This window comes from Carcharhinus amblyrhynchos, chromosome 4 (genome assembly GCF_965287045.1).
Source record: "Carcharhinus amblyrhynchos chromosome 4, sCarAmb.v2.hapA, whole genome shotgun sequence".
Taxonomy (NCBI): Eukaryota; Metazoa; Chordata; class Chondrichthyes; order Carcharhiniformes; family Carcharhinidae; genus Carcharhinus; species Carcharhinus amblyrhynchos.
Genome location: NC_137327.1, coordinates 138,404,320 through 138,432,295, shown reverse-complemented (window position 1 = coordinate 138,432,295; position 27,976 = coordinate 138,404,320). Strand labels below are relative to the sequence as shown.

The window sequence follows — 27,976 nt, the reverse complement described above, 5'->3', positions numbered from 1 at the left end:
TTTCAAAAAGTTGATTTAATAACAGTGGTTATCAAGACCTTCCCTCATGCTGCATACCAAAATGAAAGTTAAGAGCACAAAAATGCATTAGCCAGTTCATTTTGATTACAAACAAGCAGTGCCTGGATAATACTCATTGGTATTGATAAGTGGACTCTTGACTTGTACTGGTTAGGATAAACTACATGAACCAATATTGAGACAAGTCAGAGCTGCAATATGAAGATTAGAACTGGCACTGGGATCAAGTTTCAGATACCACAGGTTGTGCAGTCACACCAAAATGAAAAAAGTTATCAAAAGTTTAAATGACACCAACAGGCATGCAGCAACTCATTACAATTTTTGTCTTGAATCAAAGAAACCCCATCACCATTCCAATCCAGCCACGTCAGTCTTATCACAATAATCACATGTAGGTTCACTGCGAAAAGCCTCAATTATGTCCACTATAAATGGTTTCAAGCACTTCAAATAACCCCTGAAGCTAGTGCAAGTCTTTCTTTTAAACATATTCCAGTGGGAGATGAAAGGCTTAGCCAAAATAGTTATAAAAAGTATTTGGGAGAAAAAGGAGACCAGTGTAACACAGATATTCCTTATATTCTGAGAAAAGTGAATCATGACCATTAATAAATATATTCTTATAGTATAGAGGAGCAGGATATCTCCATGTAGACACCTCAACTGTCATGAGAGAACATTTTGTAAAAAAAGTTCCTCCCAATGCCAAAAATATTTTCATTAAGGAATACAAGATATTGTATGCAGCAAAAATTTAAATGCATTCTTTACGAAGTAGTTCACAATTGTGCTAAGTGTTGATTTTCTCCCTGTATACTTACGTACAGAAGATTTATAATGAACTGCAAATTGCTGGATTGTGTTTTGGTGTTATTCTTCAATTCTTAAAATGTGCTTTGAACAGAATGAAATAGCAGTGATACTTCATATAGCAAAACTTTGGGGAGGTTTTTTTTATTAAGGTAATTCATCCAGCAAAAATTCTGACAGGAAGTGGGTACATACAGCCATCTGCCCTTTTAAAAGAGATGTTAATTTCCATTAGAAACTAGTTTTACATGATTGCAAAGGTTTTTCTTTACAAAAATGACAAATTTAAAATTAAAATATTTTTCACATTAGATTTCCAGGCCCCACATTTTTATTTTTTTTCACCAAAATATTTTACCTGGTTACAAAACTAACCCACAAAACCACTGGAATGTTTTGACACAAACAACTTTCTCCTTACTCTTCCCCACGTATAATAGTCTAACACCACAAATATCTGGTGAATTAAAATCAGACCTTTTGAAGTATGACACAAGACGAACATTGACAGAAGCCAATAACTACCACCATTTACTTATCCCACATATCACACTAACTACGACAATCACAATTTTAAAACAATGATTCTTTAGGGTTGCATACCCCAAATAATCTTGAGATGTGGGTGTTTCCATAATTAAATTCATGCTAAAAAAACCTTGTATTTATAAAATAGTTGATAAAAATATTCCTCTCTGTTAACAATACAGTATGGAGGTATGGATGCCATTGATGGAGATGACGGGCAGATGCAGTTACTCTGACTTGGCTTCTTTCTCTTCACAGCTTTCAGTAGACTGTGCCTAAAATGTGAAAAAAGGTACAAAGTTATAAGGGCAATGAATGCTGACATTGCTAGATACACCCACATTTTATCAATTAATTCAAAGCAATAAAGTTAAATAAATTGCAGAAAACAGGTGGCTTTAGAAGGACATTATTGCTATTTGTAACCAGATAAATAGAACATAAAACATTACAGCGCAGTACAGGCCTTCTGGCCCTCAATGTTGCGCCGACTACTGGAACCAATCTAATGACCCTCTAACCTAAACTAATCCAATGTTATCCATATGCCTATCCACTGACCATTTGAACACCCTTAAAGTTGGCGAGTCCACAACTGCTGCACGCAGGGCATTCCACGCCCTTACTACCCTCTAAGTAAAGAACCTACCTCTGACATCCGTCCTATAATTACCACCCCTCAATTTAAAGCTATGTCCCCTCGTAGCCTTAATGCATAAAAAAACTGAAAACTGTAAAATATATCTTTGCTCAGCCAGCTCACAATATTCCTAAAGACTTGGGAATGATTGTATTTTGTTTTAACTTGTCACTGAAGTCTGTATATCAAACTTCAACATGATTTCAAACAAGCATTTAAATTTACTGAATGTTACTTTGTTAGTTATAACATATATCTCTCCAGATAATTAAATCATATTCCCTCTTCCCGATCTAATTTGTCTTATTGATCAGAAGGCAGTAGCCACCATCAAATAAGGGACAGATAGGTTGTTGTTACTCATACCATTGACATAATACAATTTAAGTACTTCTCAGAATACTTAAGGAAGTGGCCCTAGAAACAGTAGATCAATTGGTGGTCATTTTCCAAAATTCTGTGCAGTCTGGAGGATTGGACAACAGATAATGTAAGCCTGCTGTTCAAAAAGAGAGATAGAGAGTAAACAGGGAGCTATAGACTAGTGAGCTTAATGTTGGTAGTAGGAAAGTTACCAAAGTCCATTTTTAAAGATTTCATAGCACAGCATTTTGGAAAGCAGTGGTATGATCAGACAAAGTCAGCATGGATACATGAAAGAGAAATCATGCTTGACAAATCTACTGGAACTCTTTGAAGATGTAACTAGTCGAGTTGACCAGGGAGAACCAGTGGATATGGTTCATTTAGACTTTTGACAAAGTCTCAGTGTCTTGAGATGGATAGAAAGCTGGTTAGCAGACAGGAAAAAAATTAGAATAAATGAGTCTTCTTTCCATTGGCAGGCAGTGATTTGGACAGACTGAGTGAATGGGCATCTGCAGTACAATGTGGATAAATGTCAGGTTATCCTTTTTGTTAGTAAAAATCGGAAGGCAGATTATTTGAATAGGTGTAGGTTGAGAAAAGTGATACTCAACGAGACCTTGGTGTCTTGTATCAGTTGCTGAAACTCAGCGTACAGGTACAGCAGCCAGAAATGGCGGCAAATGGTACGTTGACCTTCGTAGCGAGAGGATTTGGATATAGGAATAGCAATATTTTACTGCAATTGTTTAGGAGAGTTTTGGTGTCCTTGAGGAAGGATGTTCTTGCTATACAGGGAGTGCAGCTAAGGTTTACCAGATTGATTCCTAAAATGGCAGGACTGTCAAATGAAGACAGATTAAATCGGTTAGTATTATATTCATTGAAGCTTAGAAAAATGAGTCAGGTTCTCATAGCTTCTTCGAAATTCTAACAGGATTAGACAGGGTAGATTTAAAAAAACATTCCCAATGATGGGGGAGTCCAGAACTAGGGGGTCACATTTTGAGAATAAGGGTAAATCTTTTAGGACTGAGGTGAAGAAAATGGTGGATCTGGAATTCACTACAACAGAAAAGTAGCTGAAGCCAAAATGTTGTGTGATTTCAAAAAGGAATTAGATATATCTTTTGGAGGTAAAGGGATCAAAGGATATGGGTGGGGGACAGCAGGAATTAGGGTATTAAAACTGATGATCAGCCATGATCCTAATGAATAATGGAGTAGGCTCAAAGGGCTGAATGGTCGACTCCTGCCTCTATTTTCTACGTATGTCTCTATATATGTAACTTGACTTCATAGTTAACACAATGGCAAGGAAATCGAGGAAGAAAAGAAAAATTATTGGACAAGTCGATTTGAAAGCACTGCTGGGTTATGTCACTTTTTTCAACTGAGGAAAATAGATCTCAAACACTCTGCTCTCCTGCAGCAATGTACCCTGTATACTTCTAGAAACTTTCCACCTTCCCACTTCCAGGCACAACGCACAACACTCAATGATTGGAAGTGCATGATAAAGTTGGACCGAGTCAGCACGGCTTTGTCAAGAGGTAATGTCTGACAAATCTGCTACCCGAGTTCTTCGGGGAGGTAACAAGGAAGTTAGATAAAGGAGAACCAGTATACGTGATTTATTTAGATTTCCAGAAAGCCTTTGACAAGGTGCCACATAGGAGACAGCTGAATAAGTTAAAGGGCCATGGTGTTATGGGTAAGATCCTGGCACGGACTGAAGAACGGGGATAAAGGGGTCTTTTTCAAGATTCTCTTAAGGTTAATGTGCACATTCACTCAGCAGTTAGGAAGACAAATGCAATGTTAGCATTCATGTCGAGACGGGTAGAGTAGAACAGCAGGGATGTACTTCTGAGACTATAAGGCTCTGGTCAAACTCCATTTGAAGTACTGTGAGCAATTTTGGGCCACACATCTAAGGATGTGCTGGCCTCGGAAAAGGTCCAGAGGAGGTTCACAAGAATGATCCCTGGAATGAAGAGTTTATTGTACATTGGGCCTGTAGTTGGAGTTTATTGGGCCTGTAGTTGGAGTTTAGAAGGACGAGCGAGTATCTGTTGAAACTTACAGGATACCTCGAAGCCTGAATAGAGTAGATGTGCAGAGGATGTTCCCACTAGTAGGAAAAACTAGAACCAGAGGGTACAAACTCAGGCTAAAAGGACGCTCCTTTAAAACAGAGATGAGAAGGAATTTCTTCAATCAGACAGTGGTGAATTTATGGAACTCTTTGCCCAGAAGACTGTGGATGCAAGGTCATTAAGTGTCTTTAAACAGATAGATAGATCCTTGATTAATAAAGGGGTCAGGCGTTATGGGGAAAAGGCAGGAGAATGGGGATGAGAAAAATGTCAACCATGACTGAATGGCGGAGCAGACTCAATGAGCCAATTGGCCTAATTCTGCTCCTATGTCTTATGGTCTTATGATTCAACGGTTAAATATTTTACTGCTCCCCAGTTTGGATTATGTCATTTCTGAAACTGAGTTTATTAAATGCAATTTTTCCCCTAAAAGAGCAAACAGTCTGCAAGTACGAAAAAAAAATTCAGTAAAAACGTGCTTGTACCCAAATTGCACACAGGAGATATTCGGATGGAGTATTTCTCACCTTCGTTGCAACATTGGAAAAAGCTGGAAAATGGCAAAGCATCTCCCAGAAACAAAGTGACAGAAATCTTGAGCTTAAATCAGTCATTCTGTCAAAACTGACCAGTAGCTATTGCAAGTTTAAAATAACTGTAGTCTATTATTTGCCTCACGACACCAGGTTAAAGTCCAACCAGTTTTTGATAATAAACCCACAAGCTTTCGGAATACTGATTAGAATGTGAGCCTTTACAGCTAATAGCAGGTTAGCTGTAAAGACTTGCATTCTAAATCAGTATTCTGTAAACTGTGTGTGCCTTTATATGCGCTTCTCTGATCAGAACCTTCCACTCGCCTGACGAGGGAACAGCGTTTCTTAAAGCTTGTGGGTTTACTATCAAATAAACTGGTTGGACTTAAACCTGGTATTGTGAGACTTCTTACTGTGTTTACCCCAGTCCAATGGCGGCACCTCCACATCATGTTTATTATTTGCACAGAACATAAAAGAGCTGAATGATGCCGTAATACCCGCTGATGAAAGGCTTGTTTAGCATTGAACTTAGCATGTTCAATGGCAAGCAGTACATAGTCCTGACCGTACAGCCAGTGTTCAAGTACAAGTTAAATGAAGTACTTTTAATAGACTACACTTAAAAAAAAAATACAACTCCTAGCCAAGGAAAGCACTAAAACAACAAAAGCTGTTAAGTTGTTTAAAATATGAAGTAAAATGACAAGATCTTTCTGGATGCATGAGTCAAGATGGATCAAATAACCTCTCACCTGTAAATCAGCTATGTATTTTAGACCCTTCCAAATTAAGGAACTTTGTGCAAGTTTGGGTGGGGAAATGGAAGAGGGAAAGAGGAGACAATAGAGTACATGATAAGCAAAATCTCAAACTAAAACTATTCAAAAAACAAGGAATGAACAAACAACAATTGGATACAGCTTTTAAAATACTATTGGTTAGTTATATGAAGCAGACACTGTTAAACAATGTTGCTTCCCAATCAGAAATTCACCTCATCGTTTTTGGCTTCTCCATTCTCAGAGGGAGTTTCTTCCTTTGCATCCTCTTGGTTAGGTTCTTCTTTGCCTTTTGCTCCTTTTTTTCCTTTTGCTGGTGCTTTCTTTTCCTCCTTCTTGTCATTAGCAACCTTTTCTTTCTGAAAAGATGAATCCAATTTATCAGCACCAAACTGTTAGTGCTAAAAGCAAAATCAAACAATTTTGGAATAAAATGAATTACCTTAATCACTTAATGTTTCACTGATGCCATGAGATCAAAATCTGTTGTAAACTTTTGCTTAATTTTAAATAATTACATTAGAAATAGTTACTGCCCTACATAATATGTTAGCTTTCTTCTAAAATTATAAAATTTTAAGAAGTGCCCCAAGTGCTGGCAGAGTGATTGAATACTCTTAAAAATATATTCATGGGATATGGGTTTCACTGGCTAGGCCAGCATTGATTGCCCACCCCAAACTGCCATTAAGATGATGATGGCGAGTTGCCTTCTTAAACTATTGCAATCCATGTGCTGTAGGTACACCCATAACACTGTTTGGAAAGTAGTTCCAGTATTCTGATCCAATGACAGTGAAGTCAGGATGATGTGACTCAGAGGGGGGGCCTTCCAGTGATGGTATTCCCACGTCTCTGCTGCAACCTCTCCTTCAAGATAGCAGCAGTCCCAAATTTGCAATGTTTGGTCCAAGGTTGGCGAAAAATTACAGTGCCTCTTGTAGATGGTACATGTTGTTGCCACTGTAACAATGATGGAGGGAGTGAATGTTTGTGGATGGGATACCAATCAAGCAAACTGCTTTGCCCTAGATGGTGCTGAGTGTCGTTACAGCTACACTCATCCAGGCAAGGAGTGTAAGGTGAATTACTTGCCAAAGGATTCCTAGCCTCTGACCTGTACTTTTAGCCATAGTATTTATGTGGCTTGTCCAATTTGGTTTCCAGTCTATGGTAGTCCCCCAGGATATTGATAGTGGGGGACTGAGCGATGGTAATGGCATTGAATGTCAAGGGCTGATAGTTAGATCCTCTCTTGTTGGAGGAAGTGGTCATTGCCTGGCACTTGTGTGATACGAACATCACCTGCCACTTGTCAGTCCAAGCTCGGATATTGTCCAGGTCTTTTGGACATGGGCTGCTGCAGTATCACAGGGGTCATGAATGGCACTGAACATTGTGCAGTTATCAGCAAACATCCCCATTTCTGACCCTATAAGAAAGCAGTCTGCAGAAGGATCTAGATAGGCTGGGCGAATGGGCCAGGAAATGGCAAATGGAATTTAATGTTGGCAAGCGTGAGGTGGTCCACTTTGGTAGGAAGAATGGTAGGAAGGACTATTACTTACGTGGCGAAAAACTGCAGCAGGCGACGGTGCAGAGGGACCTCGGGGTCCTTGTGCATGAGTCGCAAAAACCCAGCTTGCAGGTGCAGCAGGTGGTCAGGAAGGCAAATGGGATGCTGGCCTTCATAGCGAGGGGGATTGAATATAGGAGTGGGGAGGTCTTGCTGCAGCTGTATAGGGCATTGGTGAGGCCGCAGCTGGAGTACTGTGTGCAGTTTTGGGCGCCGCACCTGCGCATGGATATTTTGGCCCTGGAGGGAGTGCAGAGGAGGTTTACTAGGCTGATACCGGAGTTGAGGGGATTGAGCTATGAGGAGAGGCTGAATAAACTAGGCTTGTACTCGTTAGAGTTTAGAAGAATGAGGGGAGATCTCATTGAGACGTATAAGATGATGAATGGGATGGATAGGATAGAGGTGGAGAGACTCTTCCCGCTCAAAAAAGACAGTAGGACTAGGGGGCACGGCCTCAAGATAAAGGGGAGGCGGTTTAGAATGGAGTTGAGGAGGAACTTCTTCACTCAAAGGGTGGTGAATCTCTGGAATTCTCTGCCCGTTGAAGTGGTGGAGGCTGCCTCGCTAAATATTTTTAAGAAGCGGGTTGATGGGTTCTTGATAAGAGAGGGGATTAAGGGTTATGGGGAGAGGGCGGGAAAGTGGAACTGAGCCACAACAGATCAGCCATGATCTTATTGAATGGCGGGGCAGGCTCGAAGGGCTAGATGGCCTACTCCTGCTCCTATTTCTTATGTTCTTATAAAGCAGCTGAAGACAGTTGAGTCTAGGATACTACTCTTAGAAACTCCAGCAGTCTTACCCTGGAACAGATATGATTGACTTCTTAACTATTACCCACTCTTCTTTTGTGATACTTTGACCTCAATCAGTGAAGAGTTTTCACGCTGATTCCCCCAGACTCCAGTTTTGCTCAGGCTCCTTGATGCCACTCGGTTAAGTGCTACCTTGACACCAAGGGCAGTCGCCCTCACCTCGTCTCGTCTATTTTGATCTAAAGTTGTAATCGAGAGCCGAGTGCTCTGACAGAACACACACTGAATGGCAGTGAGCATGTGATCGCTCAGCGTTGTTGATTGTACAGCTGATGACTGTTGCCATCACTTTACTGATGGTCGAGAGTTGTTAATGGGGCAGTTAATTGGCCAAGTTGGATTTGTCCTGCTTTGTACGTACGGGACATACCTGAGCAATTTTCCACATTGCCAGGAGAATGGCATATTGGTGTTGTAGCTGTACTGGAACATATTGGCTGGAGGTGCAAGTTCCAGAGCACAAGTCTTCAGACCTACCACTAAAATATTTTCAGGACCCATTGCCTTTGTAGTATCCAGTGCCTTCAGCCATTTCTTGACATCACAGAGAGTGAATCAATTTGCAAATAATAGTACTGGAACAGGCCGTTCAGCCCACCAACCATGCACTGATATGCTATGCATTGCTAAAGGCCTTTTTGCATCTGTGACGGTGGGGACCTCTGAAGGAAACCAAGATGGATAATCCACTTGCAAGCTCTGGCTGATGATTACTGTCAGTGCTTCAGCCTTATCGTTTGTACTGATGTGCTGGATTCCTCCATCATTGAGGATACAGATATTTGTGGAGCCTCCTCCTTCAGTGAGTTGACCACCATTCACAACTAGATAGCAGGATTGCAGAACTTGGATCTGATCTGTCGGCTGTGGGATTGCTTAGATCTATTATTTGTTACTTGTGCTGTCTGGCACTCAATTAGTTCTGTTTTGTAGCTTCACTAGGTTGACATCTCATTTTTATGTACACCTGGTATTGTTCCTTGCTTCACCTGCATTTTAATTTAACCAGGTTTGATTTCAAGGCTTGGCGATAATGGTGGAGTGGGGGCTATGTCTCTACAAAGACCGTGCTGTGGTTAATCCTCCAGAAACTGTCATGGACAGCTGCACCCGCAGCAGGCTGGCTGGTGAGGTTGCAGAAAGTACGGACTTCTTTCCTGTTCGTTCTCTCACCACTTGCTGCATACCCAATCTAACAGCTAAACATTTTAGGACTCAATGACAGCCTGGTCTGCAGTGGTGCCACCAATCCACTCTCAGTGCTAGGCATGATATACACACATCCAGGTTACATTCTGCACCCTCAGTGCTTCCTCCAAATGGTGTTCAACATGAAGTACTGATTCACCAGCTGAGGCTATGAGGTGCATAGTAATCTGTTGGTTTCCTTGCCCATGTCTGGCCTCATGCCATGACTGTGCCAATTGTCTGTCTGCATAAAGCTCCTCCTCCAAATTAGTTTTTAAAATATGCTGGAAACAAGGCTGTTTGCTTAACTTAAAATTCGAAAGATTCTTTTCATTTCAGCAAAAAGTCCTTAAGTGAAAACAAATTTTAAAAAGGTACTCGTTACAGGTATTTAATGAAAAAGACATTTAATTGCCCATAAGAGCTGAGGTAATTATATAATGAAAGATTTAGATAAAAATGCTCCACCTGACTCTTTGACGTTTTTCTAATTAAATTTATTTTGTGGCCTCTGGCATCTATAAGAAGCAGGAGGATTGTCTTGTGTCATACGTGGAAGGTAAAATGAAAAGGAGAAATTTAAGAAGTTCAGAAATAAACGTCTCACTTCTGGAAACAAAGTACTTCCATTTATCAATAGTGAAAAAAATTAAAAATTACTTATAATTTTATTTATACACATTTCCATTTTAACTGCTTATAGATGGATAAGTATAAGAGAAAGAGAAGGGTTCATGGAGTCATTTGGATACAACCAAGCTGCAAGATACAATGTCCTTTGTTCAATTCCAAACTTGCCTTTGTCCCAATTCCTCTCCTTTCAAAAAAAGCTCTTCCTTTTAACAGGTTATTAATTTATCAAGGGGTCAAACTTTTACTCAAATAGATTGCTATGACCATATTTTCTTAATATACTCACTTAATATTTCAACAAGGAAACTCATGTCAATTTGCAGTTTTAACCATGCACCTATTATCCACTTTCTTCCACAAACATTTTTCCAAATCTTAACAGAAAGGCTTCCATTTAATATTAGAAATAAGAACATAAGAAACAGGAGCAGGAGTAGGCCATCTAGCCCTTTGAGCCTGCCCCGCCATTCAATAAGATCATGGCTGATCTGTCGTGGCTCAGTTCCACATTCCCGCCCTCTCCCCACAACCCTTAATCCCCTCTCTTATCAAAAACCCATCAACCTGCTTCTTAAAAATATTTAGCGAGGTAGCCTCCACCACTTCAACGGGCAGAGAATTCCAGAGATTCACCACCCTTTGAGTGAAGAAATTCTTCCTCAACTCCGTTCTAAACCGCCCCCCCTTTATCTTGAGGCTGTGCCCCCTAGTCCTCCTGTCCTTTCTGAGCGGGAAGAGTCTCTCCACCTCAATCCTATCCATCCCATTCATCATCTTATATGTCTCAATGAGATCTCCCCTCATTCTTCTAAACTCTAACGAGTACAAGCCTAGTTTATTCAGCCTCTCCTCATAGCTCAACCCCCTCAACTCTGGCATCAACCTAGTAAACCTCCTCTGCACTCCCTCCAAGGCCAAAATATCCTTGCGTAAGTATGGCGCCCAAAACTGCACACAGTACTCCAGCTGCGGCCTCACCAATGCCCTATACAGCCGCAGCAAGACCTCCCTACTTTTATATTCAATCCCCCTCGCTATGAAGGCCAGCATCCCATTCGCCTTCCTGACCACCTGCTGCACCTGCAAGCTGGGTTTTTGCGACTCATGCACAAGGACCCCGAGGTCCCTCTGCACCGTCACATGCTGCAGTTTTTCGCCACGTAAGTAATAATCCTTCCTACCATTATTCCTACCAAAGTGGACCACCTCGCACTTGCCAACATTAAATTCCATTTGCCATTTCCTGGCCCATTCGCCCAGCCTATCTAGATCCTTCTGTAGACTCTCCACACCCTCCGCACAATTTGCCGTTCCACCAATCTTGGTGTCATCAGCAAATTTCAACACCATACACTCGGTTCCCTCCTCCAGATCATCTATATAAATGATAAATAGCTGAGGCCCCAGCACCGACCCCTGGGGCACTCCATTAGTCACCAACCGCCAATCCAAATAGCACCCATTGACCCCCACTCTCTGCCTCCTATTTGACAGCCAATCCTCTATCCACACTAACACCCTACCCCCAACTCCATGTCCCCTGACCTTCTGTAATAACCTCTTGTGAGGTACCTTGTCAAACGCCTTCTGAAAATCAAGAAAGACCACATCCACCGGCTCTCCTCTATCCACCGCCCTGGACACATCCTCATAGAACTCCAGTAAATTTGTCAGACACGACTTCCCTTTAACGAAACCGTGCTGCGTCTGCTCTATCAAGCAATTCCCCTCAAGATGCCTCGCTATTTCCTCCTTGATGACGGATTCTAACATTTTACCTACAACAGACGTTAAACTAACCGGCCTATAATTCCCTGCCTTTTACCTGGCACCCTTCTTAAACAACGGCGTAACATTAGCCGTTTTCCAATCTTCCGGCACTTCCCCGGAATCCAGCAACGTCTGGAAAATAACCACCAAGGCATCCACTATCACCTCCGCCATTTCTTTCAGAACCCTCGGATGCATTCCATCCGGTCCTGGGGACTTGTCCACAATCAGCCCCCTCCAGTCTGTCGAGCACCGCCTCTCTAGTAACAGTAATGTCATTGAGACCCTCCAGTCCTACCACCTTTCCATCTCTAACACCCGGCAAATTATTCACGTCCTCCTCCGTGAAGACCGAAACAAAAAAGTTATTCAAGACCTCAGCCATATCCCCATCCCCTACCACTAAGTCCCCCTTCTCATCCTCTAAGGGTCCAACGTTCACCCTAGCCAGCCTCTTCCTTTTTATATATCTATAAAAACTCTTGCTATCCTTTTTCATATTAAGCGCTAGCCCAGCTTCATAGTTTCTCCTACCCTTCTTTATCAACTTCTTTGTCAATCTTTGTTGACATTTAAACCTCTCCCAATCCTCTTCTCGCCCACTACTCTCAGCTACTCTAAACGCGTCCGCTTTTAATTTAACACTTTCCTTCACCTCCTTCGTTATCCACAGCTTAGAACATAGAACATAGAACACTACAGCGCAAAACAGGCCCTTCGGCCCACGATGTTGCGCCGACCAGTTAAAAAACAATGACCCACTAACCTAAACCAATCCCTTTTCGTCCATAAACCTATCCACGGATCTCTTAAACTCCCCCAAACTAGGCGCATTTACAACTGCAGCAGGCAGGGCATTCCAATCCCTCACCACCCTCTGGGTAAAGAACCTACCCCTGACATCCGTCCTATAACAACCCCCCCTTAATTTAAAGCCATGCCCCCTCGTGCTAGCTTTCTCCATCCGAGGAAAAAGGCTATCACTATCTACCCTATCTAAACCTCTAATCATCTCATATGTTTCAATAAGATCCCCTTTTAGCTGCCTTTTTTCTAGCGAAAACAACCCCAAATCCCTCAGTCTCTCCTCATAGGACCTTCCCTCCATACCAGGCAACATCCTGGTAAACCTCCTCTGCACCCTCTCCAAAGCCTCCACATCCTTCCTGTAATGTGGGGACCAGAACTGCACACAGTACTCCAAGTGCGGCCGCACCAGAGTTGTGTACAGTTGCAACATGACGCTGCGACTCCTAAATTCAATCCCCCTACCAATAAACGCCAAGACACCGTATGCCTTCTTAACAACCTTATCTACTTGGTTCCCAACTTTCAGGGATCTATGTACACATACACCTAGATTCCTCTGTTCATCCACACTATTCAAAGTCCTCCCGTTAGCCCTATACTCAACACATCTGTTATTCCTACCAAAGTGAATTACCTCACACTTCTCCGCATTAAACTCCATCTGCCACCTCTCGGCCCAGCTCTGCAACCTGTCTAAGTCTCCCTGCAAACTACGACACCCTTCCTCACAATCTACCACACCTCCGACTTTGGTGTCATCAGCAAATTTACTAATAAGAACATAAGAACATAAGAAATAGGAGCAGGAGTAGGCCATCTGGCCCTTCGAGCCTGCCCCGCCATTCAATAAGATCATGGCTGATCTGTCGTGGCTCAGTTCCACTTTCCCGCCCTCTCCCCATAACCCTTAATCCCCTCTCTTATCAAAAACCCATCAACCCGCTTCTTAAAAATATTTAGCGAGGCAGCCTCCACCACTTCAACGGGCAGAGAATTCCAGAGATTCACCACCCTTTGAGTGAAGAAGTTCCTCCTCAACTCCGTTCTGAACCGCCCCCCCTTTATCTTGAGGCTGTGCCCCCTAGTCCTACTGTCTTTTTTGAGCGGGAAGAGTCTTTCCACCTCTATCCTATCCATCCCATTCATCATCTTATACGTCTCAATGAGATCTCCCCTCATTCTTCTAAACTCTAACGAGTACAAGCCTAGTTTATTCAGCCTCTCCTCATAGCTCAACCCCCTCAACTCCGGTATCAGCCTAGTAAACCTCCTCTGCACTCCCTCCAAGGCCAAAATATCCTTGCGCAGGTGCGGCGCCCAAAACTGCACACAGTACTCCAGCTGCGGCCTCACCAATGCCCTATACAGCTGCAGCAAGACCTCCCTACTTTTATATTCAATCCCCCTCGCTATGAAGGCCAGCATCCCATTCGCCTTCCTGACCACCTGCTGCACCTGCCCTCATCCAGATCATTAATAAAAATTACAAACAGCAGTGGCCCCAAAACAGATCCCTGAGGCACACCACTCGTAACCGAGTGGTTATTACCTCTCCTCTACGGTCCTTTTTGACCTGTGCTTGATGCGCAATTAACGACTAAGAGGTGCAGTGACAATTTTGCATTTAACAGTTTTTTTGCAAAGAAATATCCCAAAAATTGTAATAAGATAAATAAAAAGTTTTCTGCAGTGGGGAGAGCTATTGATGGAGGGAGAAATGCTTGCAATCCCCATTTTCCTTTGACTCACTTAGAATGTTTAACATCTACCAATTTATAACAACAATAACTGAGGTAGCAAGTTGAGACGATACCTGACCTGGAGATCCTCCTGCTGTCATTGACTGTCAATGTGACAGAGATCATAGATTTTGGAGGTACTGCCTTTGTTGTCTAATATCAATTATATCCTCTCATACTTCTGACTTGTGAATTACAGGGATTAGATGTTTTGGGGAGTCATGAGACATTACTGCAGGATACCAAGCCTAAGTTAGCCAAGGTACTTAAGCAGCTGGTTCAGTTTGATAGATCTGCACATATCAGAAAAGTAAGGAAATTTAGCATGTCAGTTACGACAATCACCAACTTTTACCGATGTACCATAGAAAGCATTCTTTCTGGCTATATCACAGTTTGGTATGGCTGTTGCTCTGACCAAGACCACAAGGAACTACAAAAGGTCATCCACATAGCCCAATCCATCACGCAAACCAGCCTCCCATCCAATGACTCTGTCTACACTTCCTGTTGCCTCGGCAAAGCAGCCAGCATAATTAAGGACTCCACACAGCCCAGACATTCTCTCTTCCACCTTCTTCCTTCGGGAAAAAGATACAAAAGTCTGAGGACACGTACTGACCGACTCAAGAACAGCTTCCTCCCTGCTGCTGTCAGACTTTTGAATGGACTTACCTCATGTTCAGTTGATCTTTCTCTACACCTTAGCTAGGACTGTAACACTACATTCTGCAATCTCTTGTTTCCTTCTCTATGAACAGTATGCTTTGTCTGTATTGCACACAAGAAACAATACTTTTCACTATATGCTAATACATGTGACAATAATCAATCAAATCAAATCCCCTTGTGATGGTGATGATGGCAGAGGATCTGACAATGTCAATTCCACTGAACATCATGCAGAGGTGCTCATGAGGGAAATGTTCATTGTCTGACTTTCACGTGACACAAATGTCACTTACCACTTATCAGCTCGTCTCGATGTTGTACAGGTCTTGAAGCAGTGCTTGCTGACATGCAGCACTCCCTTCAGGTTTCTAATTTAAATTATTTCCAAACTGAAGTAAATTTAATTCTTCTCCTGCCCTCTTGCAGACAATCCACTCTAAGTCAATTCTTTAAACAAGAGTAGAAATTTAACGTTTAAATTAATGCTAATTCATTATTTCAAAGAAGCAAAAAGGCGAACTTTGAATTAAAAATATATTGTACCCAAGCCTTACCTTGGCATTTCTAAAGAACTTATACCATCCACACAACCTACCAAATCAAAACCAAAATTAGAAAAAGATCTTTCTGAACAAGCACTTGTTATTAGGAGCATTAAATAACTGCACTGATCATTTCCTTCATTCAAATCCAGAAAGACAAGTTTTTTTGTCCCCTTTGATGTTCTCAAATCAGTTAACAGGCAATCAAAGCCTTGATTTAACACTTCATCAACGGGGTGCAACTCTCAGGGCCCATTCGCCACAGGTACGAATCCTGTTATGGTTGTTAAATCTTTAAGAGGCCAAGAATAGCATTTGCACAGCAAGATTTCAGATTGCAATGTTCCTGGGGGTATGGGCATGATGAAACTGAAGGAAGCCAGCTTAAGGGGCTGGCTGGATGAGTCCCCAAAAGGGAAGGCAGGATGGTAATGAATAGGTGGGGTGAAGGCAGCTGGGGGGGGGGGGCGGGGGGCAGGTATTTAAAGGTTGTGCAGTGGCTGCCTGAGTCTCAAGGTGTTAAGGCTTGACAGCAACGAGATCTCAGAATGACAAAGCTTGTGCATGAACAGTGCCTATTAGTGTTGCCTGTTCTACCTCAAGAGCAATTGTTCTAACATTCCTCAGTCAAGCTTGTCTAAGTAACTGGCCATCATGATTTACGCCTTGAAAGCTGCCCACATTCTCAAAGTCAAAGAAAGAGTGAAAACTTATATATCAAGGATTAAAAATTGGGTGCAGGGCATCAGAATGGAATGGGTTGAGCTCAACAGCTGCAGGCCAACACCTACCATAGAGAATCCAATAGCCCTCAATGTTTACACAAGCACTCAGTTGGACCAGCACATGATGGATGGGCGAACACTAAAAGCCTTCCAGAACCTGCTGTGATGCAGATATTAAGGGAAGGACCAACTAGAGTGTGTGGGCACGCCCGAGGTTTGGGGTGGGGGGGCGGGGGGAGAGTCATAGGCAAATCTGAAAAGATGGCACTGGAGCGAGGTGACCTCTTGTGAGTTGTTCCCAGCATGCCCTATAATTCCATCTTTTACTCAAAAACTTAAAAGTTTAACTTCTTTAAAATTTCTAATAACGTTCTCTTTAAATCTTTTACCTCACGCTCACTAGACGTACTCGCCCGAATTTTACTGCCTCACCATAGAGATCGGAGTGGGCAAGTGGCGGACAACGGAAATGTCCTTTGACCTTGGACGGGAATTTCCAGCCTTGCCTGAGCAAGGCTGTAAGATCCAGCCCACTCTCAGCTTCTTCCATCGGGAAAAAAATACAAAATATCTGAGAACACATACCAACCAGTCCAAGAACAGCTCCTTCCCTGCTGCCTGAGTTTTGAGTGGACCTATTATATCTGGTGACACAGTGGTTGGCCCTTGTGCCTCACAGCGTCAGGGACCCGGGTTCGATTCCCGGCTTGGGTCACCATGTGCAGTTTGCATGTTCTCCCCCAGCCTGCTTGTGTTTCCTCTCTCAGTCTGAAAGATCTGCTGGTTAGGTGCATTGGCCCGAACAGGTGCCGGAGTGTGGCGACTCAGGAAATTTCAGAGTAACTTCATTGTAGTGTTAATGTAAACCTTACTTGTGACTAATAAATAAACCTTATATATTAAGTTGATCTTCTTTTGCTTCATCCTACCTGCAAATGCAACACTATTCTGCACTCTCTCCTTCTCCGCTATGTAATCTCTGACCGATATGTTTTCATCTGTATAGCATGCAAGAAACAATACTTTTCACTATATCCCAATACACGTTACAATAATAAATCAAATCAAAACAAGCCATAGACTAGGACCAGTCAAGCGATGAATTTGGAAAGGCTACAGACATGTGTTACTGCTGGCTGCTGGAGGTTCAGGGATGTCAGTTTGTAAGACCAGGAGGACATGAAGGTAACAGGATAGAACGTCAATCCAACTGCCCTTTTCTGTTTCTCATCCCTTGTAGAGTTCCTAAATATCTCTAGATGAAGCCCGTGGAGCTGGCGATTATTCTAATCACTGTACTAGAAGAGCACAGTTTGCAGCAGTTAAGACAGGCTGCACCCAGGGGGGAACACAGCACAAGGAAGCTACAGGGTCAGCCACTCACCAGGACTTGAAGGTATATACAAAGGAGATCAAGGGTGTAAAGTACCTGGGTGTCCTTCATGGAGCTTTCAGACAGCAAGAGACTGCCCGACATGGGGGGTGGTTTGGCAGCACCACCACTGTCTATCAAACCTTGCTCCACATGGAGGAGGGCAACTGCTCCCTATAGCCATGAAGGTCACGGCAGCCCTCAATTTTAATGTCACCACATCATTCCAAAGCTCAAAGGGTGATGTGTGTGGGATCTTGCAGTCATCCACACACAAATGCATCTGCGAAGTGACAGATGCACCCTATGCGAGGCTTGACCATGACCAGATCCACCAGGACGAGGGCTGCAGAATTTGGTTCCATCACCAGTCCATCAATGGGACACACATGGCTCCACCATGACATCAGAGTCCCATTTATCAACAGGAAGGACCCACTCCCTTAATTCCATCTGTTGTGTGGCCACCACTTCAACATCATGCAAACGTGTGCATGCTTTCCAGGGAGCGTGCACCGCAATTATTGGCAGTTGCAAATTCCCTGGATTTTTAAAAGTCACTCCAGGTTGCAGGGATACGTAGTCAGGGACAAGGGATATTGCTACAATATTGGCTGATGATAAAGGGGAGGCAATGACCAAGTGGTACTGCTGCTAGACTATTAATCCAGAATCTCAGCTAATGTTCTGGGGACTAGGGTTTGAAGCCTGCCACAACAGATGGTGGAATTTGAATTCAATAAAAAAATTTGGAATTAAAAGTCTAATGACGGCCATGAAATCATTGTTAATCATCAGAAAAACCCATCTGGTTCATTAATGTCTTTTAGGGAAGGCAATCTGCCATCCTTACCTAGTCTGGCCTTCATGTGACTCCACAGCCATAGCAATGTGGTTGACCCTCAGCTGTCCTTGGGCAACTAGGAATGGGCAATAAATGCTGGCCAGCCAGTGATCTTAGTTTTCCTTTAATTAATGCCCCTCATTCTAACATAAGTGTAGACAAAAGAGAAAATGCTGGAAAATCTCAGCAGGTCTGGCAGCATCTGTACAGAGAGAAATGAGCTTATATTCCATGTCCAGATGGCCCTAGCCCCAGAATGAAGTAACTGAACAGAAGCCTGAGATTGAGGCAGAATCGCATTACAACGAGGTTCACAGTGCCACCTGGTCTGTGATAGAGCAGCACATTGGGCTGCTAATGATGTGCTTATAGCCCTTCAGTACATTCACAGAGGATCTCCCACATTGTTGTGCGTTGCACTCTCTACAACCTAGTGCAGCAGTGGGTGATGTCTTCATGAGTTCTAGGAGGAGCAGAACGTTCCTTCTGATGAGGAAGACGTTTAGGACAGAAAGCCTGAGGATGGAGGCCAGGTAGCAGTGTGGGTTTGCATGGGCACGAGGAACAGGGATGCCCTAATAGCTCCCCAGTTCACACATTATGACCATGTTGTTGTCCAGCAGCTCCACAACCTGCCCCCTCCACTGACGTATGTGTAAGCGAGGGTCAGTATCGCATCCCTTTGTTCCATTACTCTAGAGGTGGGGGGGGGAAAAATGACCCAAGTCAGGGGTTCACTGATTAATGGCACAGTTCTGCCAGAATACATGTGACTCTTGGTGGAGAGGGCCTTTCCATTCACCTTGCATTGACAGCCTGTTGGAAAAGCTGTGTTTGGATGGCCTGCTACCTTCCTGTTGCTAAAGATGCACTCAGCAAGCATCCTCTGGAGGACCTGGATCTGGAGGTCCTGGATGTGGAGGGCTCCAGCACAGTTTCAGGTGGCGCAATTGTTGCTCCTTCACTCTGTTCTGCCCACTGCCTGAAAAGCCCCAAAACGGGTTCCAGTATTTCCTCCTCCCCTAGGGTACTCATTGGCCTCTGGTTACTCCATGGGGCGGTAGGGCAGCTGGACTGAATTCCTGGAGGTCCATCAGTGTCTGCACTATGATGTCATGGTCCTGACATTCTGCCCCAGGCTTTCACTGCAGTCAGCATGCGTACAAAGTCAGGTGCCACACCATGTTGGCAACATCTCCTGTAACTGAGGCTCTGGGGCCCTTGTATTCATAGGAATGTCACTGACAACCCCTCCTGGTACTCCCAACTCTGCCTTTGCATTTCCAGCAGCTGAGAAATTAACATCTCCAGAGGCAAGGAACTTGGCTGGGGCACAGCTGTGTTCCGAGATCCAATCTCCAACTGCCCGATCTCTGGGACGCCCATCTCTACCTGATAAGCATGACAGTGTTCACTAGATGGTGACCCAAAAATTTATCTGCTAAAAAAAAAATCGCTAACCGAATTGCTTGCCACTTTGACGCTGAATGGTGTGGGTGTTGGATGACAGGGATAGATGTAATGTGTCATCTGTGTCCTCCTTATGGCTCTCCTCGTGGACGGACAAGGCTCCACCAGTTGATATTCTTGTAAGGGAAGGGACGCGGTTTCAATACATGGTCGAGTCAAGGGGTTGGACAAAGGGTCAGCTGGACACGAAACATCAGCTCTTTTCTCTTCTTACAGATGCTGCCAGACCTGCTGAAATTTTCCAGCATTTTCTCTTTTGGCTACACTTTTGTTAGTTTTGCTTAATTGATGCCCTTCCTTCTAAGTTCATCAACTGCTAGAGACTAGTGACTTGTAGGCATTACAAAATTGCATCATAAAGTTTAACAGCTAAATTACAGTGAATTATATTCAGAAATACATATAAATTCAAAACCAATAGTCAGCCAATTGCTATGTAGGAACCACTAAATTTAAACAAGGATTTAAAGATAATCAATAAGTCACTTTTCTATTGAAATGCAATTCCCTTTTTTTCCTATTCTTCTGAAAGCATTGATTTATGCTAGCAAATGGACTCCATTTCCAGAATCTCTCTTGTACACACTCAAGTGATTCACTTCACGTTAGCCAAGACAATGTGAACAAATTTTACTTCATACATGGGTTATTGGACAATGAAACAGTACATATCCAAGAACCCTAATAAGACATTGTAGTCTGCTGTTAATGTCCCTAACCCTATTCCAACCAAAATTAGCTCACTCGGCAAAAAACAAGTATGTCACAAAAGGAGGGATTACTTGGATCTGTATAAGTGGAACAGTATTGTAACAAAATTCATTATGCTGGCAAGAAAAAGGCACAAGTTGGAAGGGGAAAAAGTGAAAGGAAGAGGAAAATAAAAGCTTGGTGTTAAAATATCATTTGACGCATTTTGACAGATGTACCCACACATAGAGCATGATGTTGGAGGGGGATAGAAAAATGGTGGAGGACATGAAACAGCATGTGAGAGAAAACTGAATACATTTAACCAAGCAGGCAGGTTTAAAATATCAGAAGGAAGTTACAATTACCAATAGCAAATTTTGAACTGGCAATTTCAAAGACATAGACACAGATAAAATTTAATTCAGAAAAATGTGAATGATTCATTTTGGAAGGAAAATGATGCAAGTAAAAAACCAAATGGTTAAATTTTAAAGAAATACAGAAAGGGACAGCCAGGCATTCATATGCACAAGTTGGAGGGCAAGATAACACAGTTGCTAATAAATTTATTTACAGCATGGTGGCACAGTGGTTAGCACTGCTGCTTCACAGCTCTAGGGACCTAGGTTCGATTCCCGACTTGGGTCACTGTCTGTGTGGAGTTTGCACATTCTCCTCATGTCTGCGTGGGTTTCCTCCGGGTGCTCCTGTTTCCTCCCACAGTCCAAAGATGTACAGGTTAGGTTGACTGGCCATGCTAAATTGACCATAGGTGCATAGGTTGGAGGATTAGTGGGTGAAGTATGTATGGACATGGGGATAGGGCCTGGGTGGGATTGTGGTTGGCGCAGAATTGTTGGGCTGAATGGCCTCTTTCTGTACTAAGGGTTTCTATGATGATTTCTATGGTTTCTTAACTGAGGTGGATGGTAAACCTTTACAAATCAGTGGTTCAGCCTTACGTACCACTATTGTTACAAATTATTGATACCTTACATCAGAAAGGATATCAAAGGTTTAGATAGTGCACAGGAGGTTTGCCACAATGGCCTCAGAGTTCAGGGAATTCAGTCTAACAAAGCTAACAAAGGGACTAAGAGTAGATTTATGGGGTGTTCAAAATTATTAAGTGTTTTGATGGAGTAGATATTGAGAAACTTTTTCCATGAAGTAAAAGAAAAGCTATTGAAAGGGTGCAAAGCTATTGAAAGGGTGCAGAGGAGATTTACAAGGATGTTGCCTGGATTGGGAGGCATGCCTTACGAAGATAGGTTGAGGGAGCTGGGACTCTTCTCCCTGGAGAGACGAAGGTTGAGAGGCGACCTGATAGAGGTTTAAAAGACATTGAGAGGAATAGATAGGGTGGATTCTCAGAGGCTATTTCCCAGGGCTGAAACGGTCGCTACGAGAGGACACAGATTTAAGGTGCAGGGAAGCAAGTACAGAGGAGATGTTAGGGGTAAGTTTTTCACTCAGAGGGTGGTGAGTGAATGGAATCGGCTGCCATCAGTGGTGGTGGAGGTGAACTCACTGGGGTCTTTTAAGAGACTTCTGGATGAGTACATGGGATTTAATGGGATTGAGGGTTATAGATAGGCCTGGTAGGTAGGGATATGATCAGCGCAACTTGTGGGCTGAAGGGCCTGTTTGTGCTGTAGTGTTCTGTGTTCTATGTTTTAAAAGCCAAAGAAATTTATTTTCAAAACGCAGTGGTTGTTGCTACCTGGAATGGTAAATGGAGCAGGTTCAGTTGTGATTCTCAAAAGGGACTTGGATGTATACCTGAAGGGAAGTGTGCAGGATGATTAGGAGAGTGGGAGAAAGAGGGGAGGAAAGGCAGGGGGGCAAAGCAATTGGCTCACGTGCAGGCTCTTCAAAAGAGCTGCCAAAGTTCGATTTGTCAAAAGCTTTTCCACTAAACTGTGCAGTCATAAGAACATAAGAAATAGGAGCAGGAGTAGGCCATCCAGCCCTTCGAGCCTGCCCCGCCATTCAATAAGATCATGGCTGATCTGTCGCTGCTCAGTTCTACTTTCCCGCCCTCTCCCCATAACCCCTAATCCCCTCTCCTATCAAAAACCCATCAACCCGCGTCTTAAAAATATTTAGCGAGGCAGCCTCCACCACTTCAATGGGCAGAGAATTCCAGAGATTCACCACCCTTTGAGTGAAGAAGTTCCTCCTCAACTCCATTCTAAACCGCCCCCCTTTTATCTTGAGGCTGTGCCCCCTAGTCCTATTGTCTTTTTTGAGCAGGAAGAGTCTTTCCACCTCTATCCTATCCATCCCATTCATCATCTTATACGTCTCAATGAGATCTCCTCTCATTCTTCTAAACTCTAACGAGTACAAGCCCAGTTTATTCAGCCTCTCCTCATAGCTCAACCCCCTCAACTCCGGTATCAGCCTAGTAAACCTCCTCTGCACTCCCTCCAAGGCCAAAATATCTTTGCACAGGTGCGGCGCCCAAAAATGCACACAGTACTCCAGTTGCGGCCTCACCAATGCCCTATACAGCTGCAGCAAGACCTCCCTACTTTTATATTCAATCCCCCTTGCTATGAAGGCCAGCATCCCATTCGCCTTCCTGACCACCTGTTGCACCTGCAAGCTGGGATTTTGCGACTCATGCACAAGGACCCCGAGGTCCCTCTGCACCGTCGCCTGCTGCAGTTTTTCGCCCCGTAAGTAATAGTCCTTCCTACCATTCTTCCTACCAAAGTGGACCACCTCACACTTGCCAACATTAAATTCCATTTGCCATTTCCTGGCCCATTCGCCCAGCCTATCTAGATCCTTCTGCAGACTCTCCACACCCTCTGCACAATTTGCCGTTCCCCCAATCTTGGTGTCATAGAACATAGAACATAGAACACTACAGCACAAACAGGCCCTTCGGCCCACAAGTTGCGCCGATCACATCATCACCTACCAACCTACAGACCTATCTATAACCCTCAATCTCATTAAACCCCATATACTCATCCAGGAGTCTTTTAAAAGACCCCAGCGAGTTCGCCTCCACCACCACTGACGGCAGCCGATTCCATTCACTCACCACCCTCTGAGTGAAAAACTTACCCCTAACATCACTTCTGAACCTCCCTCCCCGCACCTTAAATCTGTGTCCTCTCGTAGCGACCATTTCAACCCGGGGAAATAGCCTCTGAGAGTCCACCCTATCTATTCCTCTCAACATTTTGTAAACTTCTATCAGGTCGCCTCTCAACCTTCGTCTCTCCAGTCCTGTCAATTCTCATAAAATCCCAATCTTATCCAAATAGCATGTTTTTGTTAAGGAAACAGATAAATTGCATATATTTGGAGACTTTAAGAAGTGCTAACAATTAAATCACGTCACTTACTTTAGCTGGCGCCTTCTTTTGTTTTGGCTCAGCTTCTTGAGCCGTGGGTTTCTGCAATAATGTAAAAAGCATTCAATTAATCTTCTGCTAAAGTATTTCATTAAAGGAATGATTATAATGGATACAAAAGTTACTTACTGCTAACAATCTGGCTGATCTCCTTTGTGGCTTTAGAAAATATAAAAGATGTATTAATTTTAGAACAGTTAAATCTTTCTTATATACAGAAATGTCTAAATGCTTAAAAATCTTTAAACATCAAAGAAAAATCACAAAGAAAAGGTACCAACCCCCTCTCTTTGGTCACCAGCAAGCTGCAAAAACAAAAGATTACATTTTTATTGGTTACGTTTGTTGGTTTAGTACATAGAACATTACAGCGCAGTACAGGCCCTTCGGCCCTCAATGTTGCACCAACCTGTGAATCCAATCTAAAGCCCATCTAACCTACACTATTCCAATATCTCTATGTTTATCCAACGACCATTTAAATACCTTAATATTGGTGAATCCAATACTGTTGCAGGCAGGGCATTCCACGCCCTCACTACTCTGAGTTAAAGTTGTAACTGGCAGATTGTCAGAAAAGGTCTGCCAAATTCAGGTAGCAAACAAGCTTAGTTTATCTATTATAGGAAAATGAATCCTGTTCTGATCCAGCAATTTACTACGGCAAATTCTAAATTCAAGCATCTGCAACATCTTTAGGCCATAGCTTACTGGCGAACACTTAAAATTCACTATGCTGATCCAACAAACATTAATTCAGAGTTTTCTACCAAGACCAACAGGCATGTCCTTTGTTTAAAGATCAATGTTCTGGAATTAACCATCATACACTTGCAGCTTTCACTTCACTCCTCAAAGATCTGTTCCACTAAATGGTACAAATCCCCAAACATAGGAGACATAGTTGAGAAAGTAAAATTTTAAATCCTACAATCCATTATCATTATTATTTCACAATCAATGTGAATTTGTAAAGTGTCTTCATGTATTCCTAAAATGTTTTACTTCCAAGATACAAGTACCCATGACATACAGGCAGGGGTATAGCTTAGAAAATTACCAACCAATGAGATTAGGAGGCAGTTATCAAATTGAAGAACATAAAATGAAAGCTCCAACTGTAACCATTTAAGCAGTTATAACCCGTATCCAGATCAAAAAAAAATCACAACAGAAAATTGTATTAAATACTGTAATCACATTCAAATAAGGCAGATGGGAAAACCATATAAAATGATTAAATTTCAATTTATGAATTTAAAAATGGTCAAAACATGTTATCGTACAGTATCTCTAAATAAACCAGAACTTTTATCTAAGTACAGTACTGAATCAAAAACCAACAGCTCTAGAACTTGTTTTACTGTTTGTGAAGGAGACAGTGGCACAGTGATGGACTTGTAATCCAAAGACCCAGGTTAATGCCCTGGGGACATGGGTTCAAATCCCATAATGGCAGCTGGGGGAATTTAAATTCAATTAATAAATCTAGAATCAAAAGCTAGTTGAAACTATCAATTATTGTAAAAACCCATCTGTTTCAGTAATATACCTTAGCGAAGAAAATCCCCCCCAACCTAACTGTGACTCCAGACACCACATGAATGTGGTTGACTTTTAATCCCCTCAGTTCAAGGCCAACAAGGGATGGGCAACAAATACTGGCCTTGCCCAAGACAATCACATCCCATGGAAAGAAAAAGTAGGCAGAATTACAAGAGTTACACCAGCTAGACCTTTGGGTCTGCTAGACAATCCAAAAGCCATGCGTAAAGATACCAGGGTGACCAACTGTCCTTATATAAAGGAATTATCCTTTTTTGATGGCTTTCCTGCCATGGGACTCCTCCAGTCCCTTATTTGTCAGACACTGAAGCCTCCATATGCCTTAGCATTTTTGTTGTGTGAGCATGCACACTAGCAGTAGGCCACCTGGGAGAGCTACAGCACCAGCTCCCTGCCCACACAACCACCCTCCACACCACTCATAATTGCTAACACCATACCTCCAAACCCTAATTGAAGCGTCTCTCATTTTAATCTCATTACAATTGAATGAAAATTGCATTCAAGGTGAGCCAAAACAAAGCTATCAAAATACTACAGCAAACTTCATAACAGCAGCACTGGAATAAGCAGCAGCAGGCCATTCAGCCTTTGTGCTTGCTCGACTATTCTGACTGTAGTCTCAACTTTTCTGCCTGCTCGTCATAACCATTGACTCCTTTATCTATCAAGAATCTGCCAAACTCAGCCTTGAAGAAATTCAATGGCCCAGCTTCCATGGCTGTGTGGGGAACAGAATTCCACAGACAAATGACCACTGGGCGATACAGTGGTTCGCACTGCTGCCTTACAGCGCCAAGGACCCAGGTTCAATTCCAGCTTCAGGTGACTCTCCGTTTGGAGTTTGTACGTTGTCCTCATATCCGCGTGGGTTTACTCTGGGTACTCAAGTTTCTCTGCAGTCCAAAAAGACGTCCTGGTTAGGTGCACTGATCATACTAAATTCTCCCTCGGTGTACCCGAACAGGCACTGGAGTGTGGCGACTAGAGGATTTCCACAGTAGCTTCATTGCAGTGTTGATGTAAACCTACTTGTGAGATGACCAAATAAACAAATGTTCTACTCAGTGTTCAAAGTCCTTATTCTTAAAAATTGTGTCAACTAGTTCTAGTCTCCCCACAATACAAGTGGCAGACTCAAATTACTACCCTCTCTGGAGGATTACAAAGCAAGCAGTCTTACAACACCAAGTTAAGTTAGACTTTCACCTGGTGTTGTAAGACTTCTTACTGTGTTTACCCCAGTCCAACACCGGCATTGCCACAAGGGTAACAAACCCAGGCACGATTATTGGTAACCTAAACCATCAGATCATGTCTTTAAATACTCAACAAGGAGATAAAATATGTATTAGGATCTATCTTGAATGACCATGAGTTTTATTTGGGGAATGCTACTTATCTTAACGTTTTGCATTAAAGCTAAAAGCTGCCACTGAACTGATTCATATTTTTCCTCCTGCAAATGATGAACCCATTGGCGTGGAGCATGATTACACCCTGGAGCGCGTGCGCAACCTGGCAGCGTCATGACGTCAGCGCGCCAACTCCAGATTCCCGCTCTTTTCGGCAGGCCCCGCCCCCCTCTCTCCATGGTGGGGGGTGCAGATCACGTGGACCTGAATCCGGAGCGGCCGGGGGGGAAGGGAAGGGAAGAGAGACGCCCCGCCCCCTCCTCCCCCCCACCACCCAAACACAAACCGCGCGCGGCTCTCAACGGCCGCCAGCGGCGCGTGAGGGAACGGCGGCCAATTCAACCCGCCCCCCCCCCAACCACCCGCCGCACCAGTGACCAGCCGCCAACCTCCCGACCGCACGCCCACTACCGGCCGGAGTCCACACTACCGCTGCAGCCAAGCCCCCGAGAACAAAGAAAGGACCGCGCGGCTCTGAATTCCCTCACCGCACCCCCCCCCCAACTCCACTCCACCCCCGGCACTGCTCGAGGCGCCCTATTCCCCGCCACTGATGGCGGAGGTCAGGTAGGGGAAGGGTGGGGGGGACAGGCCCTGGCAGCGGCATCTGCCATTAATGCAACTTTCCGAGCCGACATCTCGGCGCTCTCCTCTCCCTCCCCCTCTGTCTCTGTGTGTGCACGTACCTTTCTCTTGGATGACATGGTGACTCGATTGATCAAAACAATGAAGGGGAGGGAGAGAAAATAACAAAAGGCGGGGGCAATGACCCCGAGGAGTGGGTTATTTAATATATATTTAAAAGCCTCGGGTTTTCCCCCTTCGCCTTACCCCCCTCTTTAACACACACGGGTACCACCAATGGCCACTCACAGCAAGTCGCAACGACCGCAACCAACCCCGCTGCCGAGCGGCGCGGTGACTGACAGCTGCCTCAGCCAATGGGAGACCGGGAAACCCGGCTGTCCCCGCCTTCTCCCA

At 43.5% G+C, this 27,976-nt stretch overlaps 1 protein-coding gene across 1 annotated transcript; it reads right to left on the bottom strand.

The window, feature by feature from the left end:
* Positions 1 to 27,898, bottom strand: hmgn7 (high mobility group nucleosomal binding domain 7). Its single transcript, XM_080187957.1, has 6 exons — positions 27,682 to 27,898; positions 24,296 to 24,319; positions 24,144 to 24,173; positions 24,006 to 24,056; positions 6,004 to 6,147; positions 1 to 1,637 (listed from the first exon to the last, which is right to left on the bottom strand). Exons 1-6 carry the CDS (start codon positions 27,697 to 27,699, stop codon positions 1,590 to 1,592), a joined length of 315 nt encoding a protein of 104 aa, XP_080044083.1. The 5' UTR covers positions 27,700 to 27,898; the 3' UTR covers positions 1 to 1,589.
* Positions 27,899 to 27,976: the final 78 nt, after the last annotated feature.